Source organism: Eumetopias jubatus, unplaced genomic scaffold (genome assembly GCF_037043125.1).
Source record: "Eumetopias jubatus isolate StellerSeaLion01/CBP00866 unplaced genomic scaffold, mEumJub1_p1.0 scaffold_6, whole genome shotgun sequence".
NCBI lineage: Eukaryota > Metazoa > Chordata > Mammalia > Carnivora > Otariidae > Eumetopias > Eumetopias jubatus.
In genome coordinates this window covers 50,667,540-50,690,924 of record NW_028274812.1, presented here as the reverse complement: position 1 = coordinate 50,690,924, position 23,385 = coordinate 50,667,540, and the positions used below count along the sequence as shown (strand labels likewise).

Below are 23,385 nucleotides of genomic sequence, written 5' to 3'. Positions count from 1 at the left end.
TCACTCCTTTCCCGTTCTCCCCACCCATTCCGCATTCGACCCCAGGTCCCTAATCCCCAGCCGGACCACACAGCGCCGTCTCCCGCCCAGGGAACAGCTCGAAGCCGAACCGCAGCACGGCGGGCAGCTCCCCGCGCTCCCGGCAGGCGGGCCGCCAGCCATCCGCAACTCGGCGGCTGCTGATTGACAGGCGGCCGCAGCAATGAGCCTCAGGGGCGGGATGCTGCGTCACTTCCTGGCCTTTCGGGGTAGATGGGGTATATAAATGCGGTGCTCACGCAGCGCCCTCGCTTCCACAGTATGGCCGGCGACATTAGCTAGCGCTCGCTCTACTCTCTTTAACGGGGAAACAGCGGACTACAAGAGACTGAACTGTATCTGCCTCTATTTCCAACAGACTCACGTTCAACTTTCGCTCACAAAAAAAAAAAGCCGGGAAAATTTTATTAATCCTTTTTTTTAAAAAAAAAGTTAATATAAAATTATAGCAAAAAAAGGAACCTGAACTTTAGTAACACAGCTGGAACAATCCGCAGCGGCGGCGGCAGCGGCGGGAGAAGAGATTTAATTTAGTTGATTTTCTGTGGTTGTTGGTTGTTCGCTAGTCTCACGGTGATGGAAGCTGCACATTTTTTCGAAGGGACCGAGAAGCTGCTGGAGGTTTGGTTCTCCAGGCAGCAGCCCGACGCAAACCAAGGATCTGGAGATCTTCGCACCATCCCCAGGTGGGTGCTGGGGGCTGTCGCCGCTTCGAAGGCATCAGCCACGGGCGGGGGCCGGGTTCTCGCAGCCTTCAGGTGGGGGCAGGTCTCCGGGCTGGGCTCGTTTCGGTGGCCGTGGAGGGGGCCCCGGTGCTGGGGGAGGGGGGGAAGCGGCCGCGTCCACGCGGGGCGCGAGCCGGCTCCTCCCGCCGCCGTTGCTGGGCCGGGCGCTGCCCGGGGGGAGGGGAGGAGGCCGGCGCGCCGCGTGCTCAGGTAACGTCTCCCGCGCGGCGTGCGGGGCGGCGGGCGGCGCCACTGGGGGTGGTTTGTGGGCCCGCGCCGTCCGACTTTCCCCTCCGGAGTTGGCGGTCCGGGGCCCCGGGTGGGGACGTTTTGGGGCCGCGCGGGCTGCCTCCCGGCAGGTGTGGCTCGACAGGCTTAGTCAGGCGCTAATTTGGGCGTGCCCGTCTCGGAGAGCGGGGAGGGAGGGAGCGAGTCTGAAGCCGGGCTCCTCTCCGCGTGCTGCGAGAGGAGGGGGCTCTCCCGGTCTCGGACGGAGGGTCTGGCGCGCAGGCCTCCCGCCCGCGGTCCGCGCTGGCAGCATGTGGCGCCCGGGCGGCGGGGATTGGGCGGGAGCAGTGTCGCAGTGGCTGGGCCCCACCGCCGCCTTAACGTGCTCTGCACCAAATCCTTTTCGGGGCGGCCCCGGGAGACGGCCGCGGAGCCCACCTTGGCTTGCCCCCCGAGACTTTTGACCTTGGGAGTGAAACCTGTTACCGCGTCGGCGGGTTCCGGGCGAGGTGCGGGGTGCTGGAAGGTTTGACTGCATTTACGGGCTAGAGGCCCGTCCGAGCCAGGACATAATACCTTTAGTGCCTAAGCCTGCAAAGGAATCTGGGGCCCCAGCTTCCCACCCCGGGCAGTCACGCGAGAGGGCTGGGCTGATCGGGCAGAAAAGGAGAGGTCTTGTGGTTTGGGGAAAACTAAGCGCAAAAGCGCAGGCGGTTGCGAAGGTGCTGGGCCTTTCTCCGCGGCGCTCACACCGCTAGCCGCCCCTTGCTTTTCGGCGCACAAGTGCGGCGAGTGTGGCGGTGCGGCGGAGGAACCGGCGCGGCTGCCTCATTGAGGCGACGACCAATGAGCTCCGGGGCCCGACAGAGAGCCTGGCCCCAGGGTGTGGGCCAATGGGCGTTTCAGGAATGTAGGCTGCGCTCGCTGCCGTCCCTGACAAAAAGCAACTGGAGAAGGGAATCCAGGCGGACACGTGCTGCCGGGACTTTTAAGGCAGTATATCTATCTTGAAGGATTCTTCTGCTGGAAAGCGTCGTGTTAGCTAAAATGTGACAGGTCTCATTTTTAAAGCTTTGTGCGACACTTAAGATGTCTAAGGTAGCCTTTTACTACGTGCCAGGCTGAGCTTTAAACATTTTATACTATAGGAAGCAGTTACTTACAAATACGGGGAAGCTTAGTATTTCCTCCATTTCACAAAGGGGAAAACTCCGTGGTGGTGGTGGTGGTGGTGGTGGTGGTATGCGTCTGATGAAACCATTGTGATTAGATAATGTTAGAAAAATCCTGTCAGTGAGGAACTAGTGGGTGAGTCGTATAAGGTGGATAACAAATTGTTCTGTTCTTGCTCTTTAAATGTTTGGAAGCTTTATTTGTAAGCACACATTCTTAATAAAGGAAAGAGGGTTTTTCCTCCCTCCAAGTTCTTAGGCAAAAATACCAGAATTTAAGCTTGGGCTTTCCTCGTTGAGTTTCCTGAGTCAAAGAGGGGGAGAAAGGCTCATAAAGGGTAGCTTGCTTGCTTTAAATGTCTGAGCACTACTTTTCCTTTGTATTTTCGGCTGCTGAAATTGTTTTGCTCCCTTGGTGTGGCTCTTAAAATGATGGCAAAAGTTAAACCTTCAAGGACAGAATATTCAATTTTGTTCGTTAGTAGTGCCACAGCGTTTTATAGACATTAAACATTAGTTAAAGCACTATTTTGAGAGTTTATATCACATTTCAGCTGTTGGAGGTAGAGCAAGGAAGAACTGAAAAATCTTCCATTTAGCTGAAGTCCATTGGCAACCTTGGTAGGAACTTTTCTCTGTGACCTGTCAAGCAAGGATGCACAGGTTAGGTTATTAACTAGGAGGTAAAAATACGTGAAAAATAGTAGATGCTAGGTAAATCATCTAAAATCAGTGGCCTGGCCAGAAGGATCATTGGCTTCTGGTCTTTTGAGGAGTTGGGTGTTAGGGGCTCCAGAGGAGGATTATAATCTAGAAGAGTAATCCATCATGAAATGGTTAAGTAAGTACATTGCCTTGGAATATCTAAATTTGAATTCAGACAGCATTCAGTAGCTAGCTGTTTGATATTTCCTCATCTCTAAAATGAAGACAATAGTGTACATACCTTCATAGGGTCATTGTGAGGATTAAGTGGGTTAATATATGTACAGTATTTAAGAAACTGACACACAGTAACCACTCTATTATATCATCTTCTGGGGGGAGTTGTTTTGTTTGTCTTTAAAGACCACACCCCCTTTTTTCAGATTTTATTTACTTGAGAGAGAGCAAGCCAGAGAGAGCTTGAGCAGGGAGGGCAGAGGGAGAAGTGGACTCTGGGCTGAGCAAGGAGCGGGACGTGGGGTTCAATCCCAGGACCCAAGATCATGATCTAAGCTGAAGGCAGACGTTTAACCTGCTGGGACACCCAGGCGCCCCTCCTTTTCTCCTTTTTTTAAGCAAACAAGCCTGGGGAAGAAATTGTCAAGATTGTAGTGTAAAAGACTACATGTTAAAGGGTGTCCTAGCAATTCGATGTATTTTTATTTGAGTAGAGAGTTTTAGATAGCATCATTATATTTTTATCATTAAATAATTTATGAATATTTAATGATAAAAATATAAAAGCCAGAAAGTCCTTGCCTCCACACCCCCACTCAGTAATTCTATTAAAATGCAACTAAAGTCATAGAGGACATTAACAGACTGGATTAAAATAAACAAGTAAATAAATTACACTGTTTAAAAAACAGATAATAACCTAAGGTCATGGAAAGGATTAACTGTGAGAAGGCACAAATGTCCTAAGAGGGCCTTGCTATAGATGCTAGACATTAAAAAAGTTGTTAAGGGAAAATGCCCCCTTGTACTTTTTTCCAGTTACTATCCTACCCTCTCCTCCCAACTTCTGACCACTCTAGATTAGTTTTCCCTGTTTTTGAGCTTTAAATAACATGGAATCATTTAGTGTGAATCATTACATAAGGCCTCTTTTGGTCAGCCTTATGTTTGACGTTTTGTGTCAGTGTACACAATTTTTCATTCTATTGTTAATGGGTATTTGAGTAGATTACAGTTTGCTATTACAAATATATTGCTATGAACACTAATATGTCATTTAGTGAACAGTATGCTTTTCTGTTAATAAACATCTAGGAGTAGAATTGTTAAATCATAAGGTGTGCATATGTCCAGCATGAGGGTGTTAGTTGCTCCATATCTTCATCCAACACTTGGTATTATCTTTTTAATTTTAGCTATTGTGGGTGTATAAAAGTATGTACTTCCCTTCGGACTAATGGAGTTGAGCATCCTTTCATGTCTTAATTCACCTTTTGGGTATCTTTTGTGAAATGCCTATTTTGGAATGCCTTTTCAGTTTGTAGGAGTTCTTTATATATTGTGGATGAATTCTAATATGTGTATTACAGATACCGTGCACCCTCAGTGGCTTCCCCTTTCGTTCTATTAGTAATAGCTTTAGAAGCAGAAGTGCGTAAGTTTTGTGTTTTGGGGTGTTTTTGTTTTTTTGTTTTTTAAGATTTTATTTATTTGAGGGGCGCCTGGGTGGCTCAGTCGGTTAAGCGTCTGCCTGCGCCTCAGGTCATGATCCCAGCATCCTGGGATCGAGCTCCGTGCTCAGCAGGGAGCCTGCTTCTCCCTCTCCCTCTCCCTCTCCCTCTGCCTGCCTGCTTGTGATCTCTCTCTCTCTGTCAAATAAATAAAATCTTTAAAAAGAGAAAGATTTTACTTATTTGAGAGAGAGAAGAGAGCATGGGGGGTAGGGGGGACACTGCAGAGATGGAGCAGACTCACCGCTGAGCAGAGAGCCTAACATGGGGCTCGATCCTAGGACCCAGGGATCATGACCTGAGAGCTGAAGGCAGAGGCTTAACGAATTGAGCCACCCAGGCGCCCCAGAAGTGCATAGTTTTAATGTAGTCCAGCTTACCAATATTTTCCCTTTAATGGTTAGCAGGTTGTTTTTTTGTTTTGTTTTTTGTTTTTGTTTAAGTAACCTATACAGGCAACATGGGGCTTGAACTTGATCAAGAGTCTCATGATGCTCTACCAACTGAGCCAGCCAGCTGCCTCTGGTTAGCAGCTTTGCATCCAATTTAAGATATCTTTGCTCATTTTAGATTAATGAAGATGTTCTTTTTTTCCTCCCAAATTTCATTTTGCTTTTCATATTTAGATCTGCATTCCATCTGGAATTTTATTTTTAATACAGTATGAGGGAATACAGTGCACTTGAAGCAAAATTGGCTCATCTTTCCAAGCTTTAACTCCAAGTCAATCTGGAACTTCGCTGTTAAGCATTTCCCCACTCTCCTGTAGGCCAGTTAGAAGAATTTACCTCACCTGTAGTCTGAACAAATTACAGAACACAGAATCTTTTTACTTGAGGGAGACAAAGGGTACATTATATAGTTTTTGTTGTTTTGAGAGAGTACGAGAGGGGGCAGGAGGGACAGAGGGAGAGTTTTTGTTTTTAAGATTTTATTTATTTGGGTAAGAGGGTGAGGGACAAGCCAACTCCCCACCAAGTGCGGAGCCCAACTCAGGGTTTGATTCCCCAGGACTCCGAGACCGCAACGGGAGCAGAAGTCAGACACTTTAACTCACTGAACCACCCAGGCGCCCTGGGGGGGGAGAGAGTATTAAGCAGGCAGGCCAGATCTCACAACCCTGAGATCATGACCTGAGCTGAAATCGACTGGGAGTCAGTTAGACTGGGAGTCAGTCGCTTAACTGACCAAGCCACCCAGACACCCCTTTTTGTTCTTGGGTTGTGAGATCGAGCCCACATCGGGCACTAAAAAATAAAAATAAATTTTAAAAATGGAATATCTTTGTGTGGCTCAGATTGAAGAATACTGGTTAACAATATGTTGAAGAAAAGTTGCAGTCCAGTGTGTACATTAGAAAAAAGGAATAGATGATATGTTCTAAAACAGACCTAATTCACACATTACTTGAATTTGAAATGTAAAAGGGGTGGTATATTAGGTTTAACCTGCAGTTTCTCCACTAGTTTTTCAGATCTCGAAAGGATCTGAACAGAAATCAGTGATCATATATTAAAAGGTCTTAGGGTTGCTGGACCAAACAAAAGCCTTTTATGTTAAGGAAATGGCAGCTATGGGGAGGAAGTCTGTTAGAAAATAAGAAATTTTGCTGAGAAGAAAGATTTTTGCTTTTGAGTTTATAACCCTGAGCTATTTTTCCTAGTAATGAGGTGGGTTCAGATGGGAAATTGTAGTGGACATGAAGAGAATAAAATATTAACTATGGGAAGGTTAGAGGTGTATTATTTTTGCACGGTTAATGTGAAACCATAAAAACTAGGATCTACAGTGTTCATGTTGAAGGCATTTAGGACTAGTGGGATGTTCTATTTTTCTCCTTCCAATTTTGTAAGATAAAATTTAATTTTTAGTAAAGGATTGGGGGCAGTTGCAAAGATTGTAAATCACATCTCAACATTAACTTTCCCAGAACTCCTGTCTGTCTTAACCACATCATTGCACAGTATTGCAGTATCAGTGATTTTACATTGAAGAGGTTTACAACCCATTGCCAAAACCTTTTAGTGTAAATGTTTGTAGTAGAAAAGCTTCATATTGAATTAAGCTTCTCGTTACATTCTTCACAGAAGTTTCAGAAAAGTTTGAACTGCTATCCCTGAAGCACTCTTTATAAAGAAGTATGCATTGAAAGTAATAACTGAATGTAGCAGTAATTATACTCATTGTGATTAAAATTAGTGTATTTTCAGTTGATTTCTTTGAACAAAAGGGGAAGAAGCCTTTTATTTTTCTGGTTATTTGAACTAACTGCCCTAATTCAGGGAAGATACCCAGAATTTCTGGTCAGTCTAGGCTTCGCTAAAGAATGATCTCCTGGGTGGCTCAGTCGTTAAGCGTCTGCCTTCGGCTCGGGTCATGATCCCAGGGTTCTGGGATCGAGCCCCACATGGGGCTCAGGAAACCTGCTTCTCCCTCTCCCGCTCCCCCTGCTTGTGTTCCTGCTCTCGCTATGTCTCTGTCAAATAAATAAAATATTTTTTTTAAAAAGTGATCTCCTGGGGCGCCTGGGTGGTTCAGTCGTTAAGCGTCTGCCTTCGGCTCAGGTCATGATCCCAGGGTCCTGGGATCGAGCCCCGCAATCCGGCTCCCTGCTTGGCGGGAAGCCTGCTTCTCCCACTCCCCCTGCTTGTGTTCCCTCTCTCGCTGTGTCTTTCTCTGCCAAATAAATAAATAAAATCTTTAAAAAAAAAAAAGTGATCTCCTATCTTAGGATGGTGTTGACCCAAAGACTAATACACTTGGGTAAGGTGTAGAGGCCTGAATGTAGTATGGTAAGGGGAAAGTCTCTAAAACAGATTAGTGTGACTTTTGGGTAAATTACTAGGTAACCCTGAACCCAGTTTTTATTCGCATGGAGGACTTTCAAATGCAAATTTCTAGGCGCCATTTGCTGCATGTCTGACCTAATGGATCTGAGGTTAGGATCCAACTCATCGGGTGATGAGAGTGATACTCTGCTCTGGCAGGTTTCCTCCACCTGCCAGCAGCATTCTGTTCCCTCAGACATTTATTTGTAAAATTGTGACTTAATTTAAGTGGGTAGTGTTGTAAGTATAGTCACACTGTTGATGTCTAGAACTTTTTCTTCAAAACTGAAACTATACCCGTTCATTTCCCCTTTCCTCTTCCTGAGTCCTTGGCAAACATCTTCCTTTAGGATTTTGGCTACTTTAGAAACTTCATAGTACCTCATAAATGGAATCATACAGTATTTGTTCTTCCATAACTGGCTTATTTCACATAGCATAAGGTCCTCAAGATTCATCCATGTTGTATGTATATATCACATTTTATTTAGTAATCCTTTGATGGACATTTAAGTTGCTTCCATCTCCTGACAGTTGTGAACAACAACAAACATGGGTGTGCAAATACCTCCTCCAGACCTTGTTTTGAATTCTTTTGGATATATACCCAGAAGTGGGATTGCTGGATTGGTCATATGGTAATTCTGTCTTTAAGGTTTTGAGGAACTTCCATACTGTTCTCTGTAATGGCTATACCATTACAGCAATGATGCACAAATGTTAAAATTTCGCCACATCTTTGCCAAAACTTGTTCTCCTTTTTTTTTTTTTTAACTTAGAGTAGACATGCTAATGGATGGGAGGTGTTATTTCATGGTTTTGATTGGCATTTCTCTTACTAGTGATGTTGAGCATCTTTGCATATGCTTGTTGGCAGTTTATCTTTTTGGAGAACTGTCTATTCAAATCCTTTTGTCAGTTTTTTAATTGGGCTAATTTATTTAGTTACTTTTTTTTTTTTTTAAGTGTTCTCTGTACCCAATGTGGGACTCGAACTCACAACCCCATTTGAAGAGTCCCACACTCCACTGACTGAGCCAGCCAGGTGCCCCGTTGGGTTATTTGGTTTTGCCCTTGGGGAAGTTCCTTACATAATCTGGATATTTACCTTTTATCACCTATATGATTTTGCAAGTATTTTCTCCTGTTGAGTACTTTCCTATGATGTGCAAAAGTTAAGATTTGATGTAGCTCCATCTGTCTTTTACCTTTGTTGGCTGTGCTTTTTGTGTCATATCACAAAAGCATTGCCAGACCCAGTGTCCTGAAGCTTACCCCTATGTTCTCTAGAACTTTTGTAGTTTAGGTCTTAATTTTGGTCTTTAACCTATTATTAATGAATTTTTGTAGATGGTGTAAAGTGAGGATCCAACTTCATTCTTTTGTGTGGACACCCAGTTTTCCCAGCACTGTTTGATGGCTCCCTCCCCCAATTTTGTAGTCTTGGCACTTTTGTTGAAGGTCATTTGACCTATGGCATTTCTTTTTACATACAACATTTAAAAAATGTAGTCCATTGTCCATTTTGGGTTTTGTTGAATCAGATGACCTAGAAGTCTGTCATTTTACTTGTGTCTTTTCCCTTGTAGATGCTCCAACTTGTTCTGTTTTTATTAAACCACAGATTCTTAAGAAAAAAAAACTTCAAATATAATATACCATTAATGTTTTGCTTTCTGGCATGGTGACCTAATACTTAATCCATGTACTATTACTAGTAAAGAGCATCCTATTTTGGGGGGATACTAACCATGATCTGTGTGTGACTAAGATCCAATAAAGCTTTATTTACAAAAGGAGGCTTATTTTCCTGGAAGAAATGTGATAAAATAACTTGCTGAAATTCTCAGCTGTTTCTGGTGTTAATTTTTCACCTTTCTCTTTATATACATATATAGCATTGTATTGGCTTTTTTAGTTTTCTCTCACATCTTGCCCCTTGATTTATTATTTTTCTGAGCCTGTTGGCTCTCCTAAGGTGGTCTTTTTGGTTGATCATTTAGCTATGTGGGTTTGTTTGGTTTTTTTTTTTTAAGATTTTATTTTCATTTATTTGACAGACAGCAAAAGAGGGAACACAAGCAGAGGGAGTGGGAGAGGGAGAAGCAGGCTTGCCGCTGAGCAGGGAGCCCGATGCGGGGCTCGATCCCAGGACACTGAGCCGAAGGCAGACGCTTAATGACTGAGCTACCCAGGCGCCCCATCATTTAGCTGGTGTATTAAATAACTGCATTCTTTCATACTATGACTTTGAAAAAATACTAGAGGGTTTCTTTTAGGGGAGGAAGTTTGGTTGCAAAATTTATTAACTAATGGTGAATGAGTGCAAGAGCATTTTGGTTTCTCTCAAGATAGAACAAGCACACTCTGCTGTCTCTTGTGTTTACTAAACCTTGGGCAGAATGCATGGAACAGCTGAGGACTTTGAAAAATAAATGTTAGCAGGTGAATTGAAGAAGGGAACCATAACTCAAAATACCACTGAAACAACTGTGATTCCGTTTTTTTGTTGTTGTTGTTGTTTTCCTTTGGTTATCCCTTGGGGTGGTCTGAAAAGCTGCCAGAAGCTGGTAACTGCACACTAAGTGCAGACAAAAAGACTTCAAGAGAGGTCTTTTTCTGGGCTGCGGAGAAGGAAAGGGAGCCGGCTTCTTTGAGTCAGAGAGAGTAGGGAAAATCCCTGTTCTGTTTTTGTATTGCTTTGCTTTTTGTGTGTGTTCTGCCCTAGGCAGTCCTTTAACAGTTGTGGTGGCTGCCCTAGGCAGTCCTGTAACAGTTGTGGTGGCCGGAGAGATGCCTAACACTCTAGTAGGTGCAGGAGGGAGACCCCCTTTTTGACCTGAGGAATGTGGTCCCAAGAGTGAAGAGCATTGTGGCTATTCCTATTGCTCTTTTCCCTTTTTGTCGTCTACCCATTTGGCCACAGAGGGACAGATAGTCACAGGCAGCCTGCTGCAGGTGGACAAACTAAAGCCTTGGCTTTTTAGCCAGAGAACCCAAGAATTGGGCCCCCCCAAACCAGAAGTTGTCAGCAAGATTATGGGAAGGAGAGAGGTGAAGAAAGTGATCCCATAAAGGTTTATATAAATACCACTGAGCTGCTCCTGTATAGATCTGATCATAAACGGTATATCAAAGGCTTTGAAAACTGATAGATCACCGCCCAGTTCCAGTCTGGCCACTGGGTGACATGAAGGCAGGACAAATTTGAATACCATGGCAAGGGCTTTCATAACTAAACTGAAACCATAACATAACCCAGAGAAGCTGGATAGAAACTTGAAGACTGAACTTAACCCTTTTTTTTTTTTTTAAGATTTTATTTATTTGACAGAGACACAGTGAGAGAGGGAACACAAGCAGGGGGAGTGGGAGAGGGAGAAGCAGGCTTCCGGCAGAGCAGGGAGCTCGATGTGGGGCTCGATCCCAGGACCTTGAGATCATGACCTGAGCCGAAGGCAGACGCTTAACAACTGAGCCACCCAGGCGTCCCTGAACTTAACCATTTTAATTGCCTGCTAAAACAGTTTTTTTTTTTTTAAAGATTTTATTTATTTATTTAATTGACGGAGAGAGACAGCGAGAGAGGGAACACAAGCAGGGGGAGGGTCAGAGGGAGAAGCAGGCTTCCCGCTGAGCAGGGAGCCCGATGCGGGGCTCGATCCCAGGACCCTGAGATCATGACCTGAGCTGAAGGCAGTCGCTTAACCAACTGAGCCACCCAGGCGCCCCTAAAACAGTTTTAAAAATCAACATGCTCCATAGGATTTAAACAAGATTTAAAATTATATAACATGACCAAAATGTTCAGGATGCGATCATAAATTGCTCAACTTATGAATGGGAAATTCTCAGCATCCCTCAAAGAAAAAAGACAACCTCAAGGTGATGCAGATCAAGCTTTACAGACAGCTGTCATAACCATTCTATAAGAAATGTGAACATTCTTAAAAGGAAAAGACAAGATCTTAGAGAAATAGAAGATGGAACTTAAAAATACAACCGGAAAATAATTTCTGGAATAAAAAGTTTCCTGGGTGGGCTCTAGTAGATTGGAGATGACAGAGTAAGTGAACCTGAAGATAGATCGGTTAGGAATTATCCATTCTGGACACAGAAAAAAGATTGGGGGCAGCAAATGTCGCACAGGTCCCAAACAGTAAAGGAGTATGTAACAATTTTAGATTTGAAAATTTTAAGGCTTTATGGGGAACCTGGCTGGCTCGGTTGGTAGAGCATGTGACTTTTGATCTTGGGTGTAGGTTCGAGCCCCACTTGGGCATAGAGATTACAATTAAAAATAAAAAACAAATTTTGGGGCACCTGGATGGCTCAGTCGTTAAGCATCTGCCTCTGGCTCAGATCATGGTCCCAGGGTCCTGGGATCAAGCCCCACATGGGGCTCCCTGCTCGGCAGGAAGCCTGCTTCTCCCTCAGCCACTCCCCCTGCTTGTGTTCCGTCTCTCTCAGTCAAATAAATAAAATATATTTTTTTTTTATTTTAAGGCTGTTATTTTCCCAAATGTCCATAAGATTGAATCAGGATAGGGGCGCCTGGGTGGCTCAGTTGGTTAAGCGACTGCCTTCGGCTCAGGTCATGATCCCGGAGTCCCGGGATCGAGTCCCGCATCGGGCTCCCGGCTCAGCGGGGAGCCTGCTTCTCCCTCTGACCTTCTCCCCTCTCATGCTGTTTCTCTCTCTCTCTCTCTCTCAAATAAATAAATAAAATCTTTAAAAAAAAAAAAGATTGAATCAGGATAATTTTTGCCAGATTCAACAAATAATTGAGGATCTCTTATGAACTGGGCTAGGCACTGGAGATAAAAACAAAACACAAACTCCCTAACTATATGGAATGTCTAGTGGGATTTGCATGAATACCAGAATAGCCACACAAATAAAATGCTTTGGTAAGCTTTCTGAGTATTAAAACTTTTTCATGAAAAGATCTTTGATCTGGTGGGAATAGTGAGGTGACTTGAGGTAGAAGAAGGTGCTGAGGACAGGGTACGGTGAAATCCATTCCAGCGGTACTCAGAACAAAGTTTACATGTGTTGTCCAGCATAATTATAATACTCTCTTACACTCTCATGTGGCTTGATTTGGGTGAATAAATTTATGGTGCCCTATTTCTAGGGAGAAAATGGTTGGTGGAAAAGTCCCATGTGACTGAAATACAGGAAATGGGGATAGAGCTAGTTACCTATATATTTGTCGGTGTGTGTTTTTTTTATTTCAGCTGCTCTTCTGATTCATTGTCTTTATATTATAAAATTTGAGTCAGATGAAAAGAGGGATGCCAGGAGACCTGAAGATTAGATAATTATTCAATGGGAGTAAAAAAGGATCTCTCTGAAATGAGGTACTATTGGGGTAGAGTAACTATACTGAAAATAAAGAATAAAGGCTCATAATGAGATAGATCCTTAGCCCTTTATCTTTTGCCTACCAGAAATCTTCATGTTCTCCAGGCAAGAGAATGGAATATTTGGATAAATCTGACCTGCCCAGGAAAGAACTTTAAAAAAAAAAAAACAAACAAACAATAGGGAGGGAGTTGCCCAGTGAAACCCCCCACAGTGCCCTGTATAGAGGCCCATAGTAAACAAGCCCCATCCATGTGTATAGACTTTCTGACTTAGCTAAGTCTTAGTACCCTAATCTTGGCCAAGAATCACTCAAAAGAAATGTTGAAAGGAAACAGTTGGGGGAACATTTGAAGATAAATTAATGCATAAAAAACCAAAGCAGGGACGCCTGGGTGGCTCAGTCGTTAGGCATCTGCATTCGGCTCGGGTCATGATCCCAGGGTTCTGGGATCAAGTCCTGCATCTGGCTCTGCTCAGCAGGGAGCCTACTTCTCCCTCTGCCTGCCCTCCCCCTGCTTGTGCTCTCGCTCTCTCTCTCTGTCAAAATCTTTAAAAAAAAAAAAAAGAGGGACGCCTGAGTGGCTCAGTCAATTAAGCGGCTGCCCTTAGCTCAGGTCATGATCCCGGCATACTGGGATCGAGTCCCCCGTCAGGCTCCTTGCTATGCGGGGAGCCTGCTTCTCCCTCAAGAAAGAAAAAGTCACAGAGCATGATTAAAAGTCTTAATATACTGTTAACACTGCTGTATGATACATGAAAATTAAGAGAAAATCCCAAGATTTCTCATAGTGGAAAGGTTTGTTTTCTTTTTTTGCTTTTTTTTATTGTATATGTGAGATGCTAACTAAACTTTCTGTGGTAATCATTTCACAAATGTGTAAGTACAAACCCATTATGCTTAAACTTTCAGTGATGTCAATTATCTCAATAAAATGGGGTGACAGAGTCTGTATGAATAGTGAATATAACTGAGGAGGTAGTGTGTTCTGTGGGTGGAAAAGAATATTTGCAAGAGTGCTGAATTCTAGTGGGGAGTTATTAGGTAGGATCTGAATTAGATAAGCTCTAAAGAGAGACCCCTGTGCTGCAGAATTTTACTTAATGCCTCTTATAGTGGGTATTTTTATTATTTACCTATGTATCCAGTGCTTGAATTCTTACCATCAAGTACGTAAATTTATTTGAGAGAGAGAGCACGAGCGGGGGCGGGGGGGAGGTTCAGAGGGAGAAGCAGACTCCCCTTGATCCTGGGACTCCAGGATCATGACCTGAAACGAAGGTAGTTGCTAAACCCAACTGAGCCACTCAGGCACCCCAGCAATAGCTTCTTTTAGAGCCCCATTACTTTTTGCATTAAAGCATATTATTTGTGGAATTGAACTACAGTGGGTCCTGAAATGTTCATAATAACATCAGTGAACTTTTGAGCCTTAGAAATAAAAAAGCCCAAGCTATTGCATGGCCACCTACAATAAGAGGATTAAAATGGGCGCCTGGGTGGCTCAGTCGTTAAGCGTCTGCCTTTGGCTCAGGTCATGATTCCAGGTCCTGGGATCGAGCCCCACATCGGGCTCCCTGCGCAGCCGGAAGCCTGCTTCTCCCTCTCCCACTGCTTGTATTCCCTCTTTCGCTGTGTCTCTTTGTCAAATAAATAAATAAAATCTTAAAAAAAAGGATTAAAATGATCAGTTTGTGTTGCTCAGAACTGGGTCTCAATTTTAACTTTTTCTTCTTAAACAACAAATTGTACCATTTCAAAATTTTGAAACAAACTGCCAAGATATGGCGAGTCTAATATGTATTTTTTCTTTATATAAACAGTTGTTGGCACCTTTTTGAAAGAAAGCTAATTGTTAGCTTTTTTAAAAAATTCCTTCGCGGGGCGCCTGGGTGGTTCAGTCGGTTAAGCATCTTGTTTTTTTGGCTTAGTTCATGAGCTCAGGGTTGTGAGATCGAGCCCTATGTCAGGCTCCACACTCAGCAGAGAGTTTGCTTCAGATTCATCCTCTTTCTCTTTCTCTCCTTCTCCTCCCACTCCCCCTCTAAATCTTTTAAAGATTTATTTATTTGACAGAGAGCAGGGGGAGCGAACTGGAGAGGGAGAAGCAGGCTCCGTGCTGAGCAGGGAGTCCAACGTGGGGCTCGATCCCAGGACCCTGGAATCATGACCTGTGCCAAAGGCAGACACTTAACCTACTGAGCCACCCACCCAGGTGCCCCAAAAATAAAAATAAATTTTAAAAAACACCTTGGTAAAGTTATAGGCAAATAGGTTCTATAATCATTAGCAAGCCTAGGGCGCCTGGGTGGCTCAGTTGGTTAAGCGACTGCCTTCGGCTCAGGTGATGATCCTGGAGTCCCACATCAGCCTCCCTGCTGAGCAGGGAGTCTGCTTCTCTTTCTGACCTTCCCCCCCCCCCCCGGTTCTCGGTGCACACGCGCTCTCTCGCTCTCTCTCTCTAAGAAATAAAATCTTAAAATCATTAGCAAGCCTAACTCATTTAGGTTTTTTCAGGTAGGTCTCAGTACTGTTCAATTTAATTTACCCAATGTAGGAATTACTGCCTTCTGTGATTGGTCATATAATTTCTTTTGGAAAATGATGAAACAGGCACAAAATGCTAGCAGGATTGACTGATACTATGTGGGTTTTTGTTTTTAAGATTTTTTTTTTTTTTTTAAGTTCTCTCTATACCCAACATGGGACTTGAATTCACAACCCTGAGATTGAGTGTTCAGTGCTCTACTGGCTGAACCAGCCAGGTGCCCGGTGCTTGATTTGTAGTACAAAAGAATAAAACATAACCTGTTTTTGTGTGCTGGCTGTGCTATTGAGGATTTCTTTTACCGAGTCTTAATTGGATAAGAAAACCATAATATGCCATTTTCTTGGGTTTACAGGAATGATCTGTCACATTAAGAGCCTTAAAAACATTTCTAGCCTTTAATCCAGTAATTACAAGCTTGACCTGTGGAATTGTTTTATGTATTTCTGTTTGTAGTGGGCACACTAAAGAGGAAGTACTTCTTAGGACTCAATCAGATAAAATTAAAACCAATTTTTTTTTTATTAGAGATTTTTTTTTCTTTTAAATTTATTTATTTGACAGACACAGTGAGAGGGAACACAAGCAGGGGGAGTGGGAGAGGGAGAAGCAGACTCCCCGCCAAGCAGGGAGCCCGATGTGGGGCTCGATCCCAGGACCCTGGGATCATGACCTGAGCCGAAGGCAGACGCTTAACAACTGAGCCACCCAGGTGCCCCAAAACCAATTTCTTTAGTTATGTCCATTTGACTTCCATTTTGCTGTCTATTGCCTGTACTACAGACTTTTTACTTTGTTGAAATGTGCATTTTTTTTATCCTATTAAAGAGTTGCATAATGTTCCCCCAAAATCTTACTGACAGTCGAATTGTCAACAAAAGCCATGTTTCAAGTTTCTGATGCTTCTAGACTTTAGACACCACTAGGTATTATGATTAGCTGCTAATTTGATAGAAAATAGTATCTAAACAGTATAAGAGTTTCCAGCTTACTAACAGTTTGGCCTTTAAATCTTTTTGCCGATCTAATCGGTGAAGGAAATGATGCTTTTTAAATTGTAATTCCTCCAGTAGGATTAAAAATCTAAGAATTTGATAGGCATTGGGGCTCCTGGGTGGCTCAGTCAGTTAAGTATCTGCCTTTGGCTTAGATCATGATCCCAGAGTCCTGGGATCAAGGCCTGTGTCAGGCTTTCTGCTCAGTGGGGAGCCTGCATCTCCCTCTCCCTCTGCAGCTCTCCCTGCTTATGCTCTCTCTCTGTCAAGTAAGTGAATAAAATCTTAAAAAAAAAAAAAAATTGATAGGCAAACATCTCGTTTTGACTTAATTTCTTCACTTGCTTGTTGGTGAAAGGTAATGATTTTCCTTGGTTTATGGGCCTTTTAATTATCTCTGTGCATGGCTTACTCATTTCATTATTTGTTTTTTCTTAGTAAATTGCAAATAGCTTATAATTTCCTGTTTTCCAGTTTGCTCTTTGTTACTTGGTGGATATGTCAATATAGATAGGCTTTTGAAATAAAACTAAATGTTACCCAGAAACTGGAACAAAAATGTGACAGCAAATACAAAATACATGGTGTAAATTGTGTTAGAACACCAAAGTGTAAGAGCTTTATAATTTTTATCCAAGTAGGCAAGTACTGTTATGACTTAATCGTCTTTTTTGTTGTTGAATAATAGATCTGAGTGGGACATACTTCTGAAGGATGTGCAATGTTCAATCATAAGTGTGACAAAAACTGACAAGCAGGAAGCTTATGTACTCAGGTAAGTCCTGCAGAAACAATTGTTTGCTACCTGATTTTAGTCTGAATCATTCTTTACATGGGAATAGCAGATTGTTCTCTGGATCTTAGTACTATAATCATTTTTTCCTTATTTTGAGAAATAATGGTATAAAATATTTACTTTAAGTGTCCCTTTGCAGTATATAGGAGAAGAAAGCCATTCAACATGTTTATAGGTACAAAGCTAATTTATCCAATAAAAACATTAGTTTCTTTTCTTTTCTTTTCTTTTCTTTTCTTTTTTAATTTTATTTATCTGAGAGAGAGCCCAAACAGGGGTGGGGGGAGAGGGAGAAGCAGACTCCCTGCCGAGCAGGGAGCCAGACATATGGCTCGGTCCCAGCACCCTGAGATCATGACCTGAGCAGAAGGCAGGTACTTAACCGAATGAGCCACCCAGGTGCCCCAATAAAAACATTAGTTTCTTATGTATTATAATGGACCTTGTGGTTACTGGATTGAACAAGGTGCATAAGGTGCCTGGTTTTTACTAAGCTTATGTTTGGCATATACAGATGTTTATTGAATGCTTATGTGTCAGGCCCTAGGAATATAATGGTGAGTAAAAATAAATTCCTTTCCTCGTGGACTTTATTATCTAGTAAAAGAAGTAATGAGATGTTTACAGAAATACATGTGAGAGTGGTTGGTACAAGCTGAAGTAAAGTATGACTTCATTAAGGTAGGTGAGGTGAGGAGGAAAGTTTAGAAGTAGATGGGGGTTAATAGCCAAATTATACATGGTAAATAATCTAGTAATAGATTAATTGCATCTCAGTAATACAGAAACATTATAACCTTGTGACTTTTTTCAAATGCAGTGAGAGTAGCATGTTTGTCTCCAAGAGACGTTTCATTTTGAAGACATGTGGTACCACCCTCTTGCTGAAAGCACTGGTTCCCCTGTTGAAACTTGCTAGGGATTACAGTGGGTTTGATTCGATTCAAGTAAGTAATCAAACATTTAATCCTTTTTTTTTCCAGGCAAACATTAGGGCTCTGTGTTATGCATATGCCTAGTAAATAAATTTGTGTGTTTAATGCTTAGTTGTAGTAGGTAATCACTGACTCTTGAAACTGACTGTACACATGTTCTCAGATTGTTGCTTCCATGCCTATTTAAAAGCTCAGATCTGAAATTACTGCTCCAGAAATAATGTACCTTGTTTCTACAGTTGTGACCCATCATGAGTAGAATGGGTATTTTTTAGTTTCCAGAAACTCACAGTAGTGATTTGCATTCCTAAGGCTTTCTTGAGATTCTTCTCCACAACTTGAAGTTGCTCTGTGTAACACTACCTCATGCATTTTGGTCTGGAATCTTGCTCTGACACAGTGGCCTTCATTTTTTTATTGGCCAGCAAAAGACCACTTACATTTTAAACACCTAAAGGGAAAAAACATGTTAAGTTGCATTGGAGAAAATATTTATAGATTTGATTTTGATATACGTATTCAGAAAATATTTGACTATGAAAGGTGATAGAATCCTACGTATAAAGTTATCTGTCTTTTTCAGAGCTTCTTTTATTCTCGTAAGAATTTCATGAAGCCTTCTCACCAAGGGTACCCACACCGGAATTTCCAGGAAGAAATAGAGTTTCTTAATGCAATTTTCCCAAGTAAGTTTAAATAGACTTGAAACCCATTTCCTTAGAGGGTCTGTCCTTTCAGAGATATTTTTATATATGTGAAAGCTTTTCAGTGCAATTATGATGCATTATATAGTTAAGATAAAAATATCAGTAAAGTTGATGACAAATTTTAGAGTGTGCATGCACGTCAGGTCAGTGCTGTCGAAAAGATGGGAAAAGAAAATGAATTGATCACTTCCCAGAGGGAGAGATCATCTTTGTTTAGCCAGTTGCTCTAATTTATATCTTAGTGGTTGTTCCCTCATCCAGAAGAATGCATGGTCCTTCACGTACCCATGCTAAGATCCTGGTCCATGTTACAAAACTCTGGCCTGGCATTCTTCTATTCAGGAATTGAGCTGGCTTAAAAATGATAAACACAGATCATAATGTCACTTCAAATACATTGGCAAGATTTTCTTCCATTTACTGAGCTTTTATTTATAGACCTTCCTTTTTGAGTTTCAAGGTCAGGGAACTAAAGGTTATCTAATTAACACCCTTATATCGTAGATGTGGCTGAAAACCTAGGATGATTTTACTAACTTGACACAAAAGCACTCCAGGCATGATTTAAGATTTCCACCGCCTCCCTCACAGGCATGATTTGACAAGAAAGTCCGATTTTTTTTATCCTATTCTTATCTACTAATATGAAATTATACCAGGCTGTATCAGTGCTGAGTATAATTTAGTGTAAATATCTCCCAGTTAATTTACTGTGTTGAGTGAGGCTTTGGAACAAAAATATGGAAAGAATGTATTACATAAAATGACTTGTACGTACTTGGGAATGTAGATAAATGGGTGATCAAATTCCATTCCTTAATGGAGTCTTAGGGGAGAGTGAGCCATGGTTTTCTCAGCACTCAGAGTAACTCACTAGTTGAAGTATATCTCTAAATGACAGTAAAATATTTTTAGTAAAATATTTAGGGGATGACGGAGGGCATCCTGCCTACTTGTGAACTCACTTCCCTTCACCGATAACATTTCTGATAGGAGGCAAGCACTAACACCCTAACCATTAGAAGGGTGGGGGCAAAGCTACCAAATGGAGGTGTTAAATTTACTTTACATTCTCTCCTCCCTCAACAGATGGAGCAGCATATTGTATGGGACGTATGAATTCTGACTGTTGGTATGTTGAACACAGTTTTATGGATTTTTTTTTTTGGTCTTTATAGGATTTATTTTAAATTGCCATTTATCATTTTTAGAAACTACTTTTTACTTTTGTATAGGTACTTGTATACTTTGGATTTCCCAGAGACTCGGGTAATCAGTCAGCCAGATCAAACCCTGGAAATTCTGATGAGTGAGCTTGACCCAGCAGTTATGGACCAGTTCTACATGAAAGATGGTGTTACTGCAAAGGATGTCACTCGTGTAAGCGGTTTCAAGAATGATTCTTGATTATTCTTGGGAACTAAATATTTTAACTCATTCTCAGTTTATTTTTCAAATTTGTATGTAATTCAGTCTTTCCCTTTTCCCAGGAGAGTGGAATTCGTGACCTGATACCAGGTTCTGTCATTGATGCCACACTTTTCAATCCTTGTGGGTATTCAATGAATGGAATGAAATCGGATGTAAGTGATATTTTGCTTAATAATTACTAAATATTTAAGTGTCCCCATTCCATTACTAACATAAACCTATTTCTTTAAGGGAACTTATTGGACTATTCACATCACTCCAGAACCAGAATTTTCTTATGTTAGCTTTGAAACAAACTTAAGTCAGACCTCCTATGATGACCTGATCAGGAAAGTTGTGGAAGTCTTCAAGCCAGGAAAATTTGTGACCACCCTGTTTGTAAATCAGGTAATTTGTTTTATTATTGACCAAATCTTACAGGAAATAAGGATAGTGAGTTGTGTCATAAAATGTATTCTAAGATGGCAGGTATCAGTCAGATATCTAAAAGTACTACTGTTAAGGTTACTGGTAGAGGAGATGCTTTGTATCTTTGATTAGACTTGGTTGTTGCTTTCTATCTAGCCCAAGTGATGGGTTCCTTCTGTCCTGTTTTCCCTGTGGACAGATGGGCAGGTGGGGGAACAATGTAGGATGTCTCACTCCATCTACCCATGGGACAGCTAAAATATTCAAATGCCACAGTTTCTTCAGACAGTAGTCTTAAATACTTTTAAGTGACTTTTGTTTGAAAATACTTTTTCAGATTTGAAACACTAATGCTCTATTTAAAATTTTTCCCCAGAGTTCTAAATGTCGCACAGTGCTTTCTTCACCCCAGAAGATTGAAGGCTTTAAACGTCTTGATTGCCAGAGCGCTATGTTCAATGATTACAATTTTGTTTTTACCAGTTTTGCTAAGAAGCAGCAACAACAGCAGAGTTGATTAATAAAAATGAAGAAAAAACGCAAAAAGAGAACACACATAGAAGGAGGTGGTGGCTGCTTTTTAGATATTGATATCGGGGGCCGTGCTTTCCATAACCACCACCTTGTAGCTGCAGAAAGCCCTAGATGTAATGATAGTGTAATCATTTTGAATTGTATGCATTATTATATCAAGGAGTTAGATATCTTGCATGAATGCTCTCTTCTGTGTTTAGGTATCCTATGCCACTCTTGCTGTGAAATTGAAGTGCATGTAGAAAAAAACTTTTACTATATGAAACTTTACAACACTTGTGAAAACAATTCAATTTGGTTTACGCACAGTGTAATATTTCTCCAGGTATCATCCAAAATTCCCCACAGACAAGGCTTTCGTCCTCATTAGGTGTTGGCCTCAGCCTAATCATCTGGGACTGTTCTATTAAATTGCTGCCAGGATTTTACATCCAGTTACCTCCACTTTCTAGAACATACTCTCTACTAATATTACTGAAACCAGTTTCTACTTCATACAGATGTTTTTTGCAACAGCAATTAAAGTTTATCTTCCATGAGTCAAGTCCTCTTAAGAAAATGATTGCAGTTATCCATTTTGTGTATCACTATTTTAACATTATTGCTTCCTGTAACTGTACTTCCTTTAATTGATTTTGTTCCTCACCATGGTGTCTTGCCTCCCAACCCCCACCTCAATAAAGCAATACACTGTTACACTGTGGGTTTATACTAATCTTACACCCGGGAGGGGGAAGGGAGAGTGGACCCTGGGCTTAATTTTCTTTTTAAGGTCAAGGGAGTTTGGCCTCCTTTTATATTGACATGGGCTCTTTTGGGAGATAGTGACAAAAATAAACCTGTTGTTGATTAGCAAGGAAGACACATTTATATTAGGGTATACTGGCAGAACTGTTCCAGAAACTATGCCATTCTGTGTTCCCATTAAATGAGATTAGCTTCTCAGTAGTACCATGCCTTTAGTAATTTGATAAGTAGTTATATAAAAATTTTTATCACTTAAGTTTATTAGCAAGGAAATTAAGATAAAGGTATTTACAGGATTTAATGAGTCAGCTCAGATGATTCACCTTAACTTTTATTTAGCAGCTATCTCCAATCATTTTCATTCATAATATACCATAAACTTGGGTTGAAAATGGAGTCTTGTCTTTGTCATCTTGTGACTTAAAGTTCTTTGACTTTGTAATGCATTATGATAGTGTTCTGACTTGAACTGTTTCTCTTCCTGGTGTTCCTTTCACCATGATTTCATAGCATCAAGTGAAACTTCCCAGAATGAGAACTGTTCAGGTTATTCAGACATACACAATGAAGCAGAATGCTATCCATAAGACAAAATTCCAAACTGGTCAATGGGAAATGACTAGAAATACAGGCTTTGAGGAGTTGGCATCTTTTAGCTATATTTGCAAATACGAGATTAAGCAGCTAAGAAAACAGAGTTGACTAAATTTTTTATATTCTTGTCCTCACAAAATTTTTTTTCTTTCTGGATTGACGCAGTGATGTTTTTGTTCCTTCCGTATTTATAAATGAAACACTTTTTTTTAGTGTTTCTAAACATAAAATCTACTTGGTTTGAAATCAAGTGGTTGGAACACAAATTTTGACTTTTATTTTAAGCATGTTGATTCAAAGTTTCATTGAAGAAACTTTCAGTCAATGGATCAAGTTTGATTCTGTAATTAGCACACAGTACCTAATGTTTTGGTACTGTTTTGAGGACCAATGCTCAAAGTGGATTTTGTTCTTGAACAGTGTCCCAGTAGATTTGATGACATTTGTTGGCTTGAGGTCTGATTTTTTTTTTCTCCTAATAGATAAAGATTTCTATCTAACATTGAAAAACTGCACAAATTTGTATGGAATAAAGCCTAGAAAAATTAAAACTACAGATTAAATAGTAATTGAAATTAATCCTAGTGTGTATGATAGAGGAGGGAAAATCTTGGTGCCATTATTTCTCTCTTCATGGTGTTGGACTTAAATCAGTTGAAATGTATTTCTGTACCACAATTTAAGCTTCAATAAAAGTTTGCTTAATTCATTGTCCAGTGACATTCAGAAAGTTTTCTGTTGATGTCTAGTATTTGGTCATGTATACTATTTAAAAAATGTATCTACAAATTTTTGTGATTTGAGGAAATTTATATTTGGTTATTTCCTAACATTTGGGAGAATAATCATGAAGACATCTTTAAGCTCCTGGGAGAATAATTTATACTCAGATTTAAGCATTTTTTTGTTAGTGGCTTCATAACTGAAGCTTAAAAGA

The 23,385-nt window shown here is 41.3% G+C and overlaps 1 protein-coding gene across 1 annotated transcript; it reads left to right on the top strand.

Annotated features, from left to right (window-relative positions):
- Positions 1 to 301: 301 nt before the first annotated feature.
- On the top strand, positions 302 to 23,178 carry AMD1 (adenosylmethionine decarboxylase 1). Its single transcript, XM_028104175.2, has 9 exons — positions 302 to 725; positions 16,985 to 17,071; positions 17,913 to 18,039; positions 18,611 to 18,713; positions 19,824 to 19,866; positions 19,970 to 20,114; positions 20,225 to 20,317; positions 20,397 to 20,552; positions 20,950 to 23,178. Exons 1-9 carry the CDS (start codon positions 616 to 618, stop codon positions 21,088 to 21,090), a joined length of 1,005 nt encoding a protein of 334 aa, XP_027959976.1. The 5' UTR covers positions 302 to 615; the 3' UTR covers positions 21,091 to 23,178.
- The last annotated feature ends 207 nt before the right edge of the window (positions 23,179 to 23,385 follow it).

Excerpts from the sequence above, each read along its gene's own strand:
- AMD1 (XM_028104175.2), top strand. The coding sequence starts at position 616 with ATGGAAGCTGCACATTTTTTCGAAGGGACCGAGAAGCTGCTGGAGGTT. Across the intron at positions 18,714-19,823 it reads TCTTAATGCAATTTTCCCAA|ATGGAGCAGCATATTGTATG; the intron begins GTAAGTTTAAAT and ends CTCCCTCAACAG. Across the intron at positions 20,318-20,396 it reads TGAATGGAATGAAATCGGAT|GGAACTTATTGGACTATTCA; the intron begins GTAAGTGATATT and ends TATTTCTTTAAG.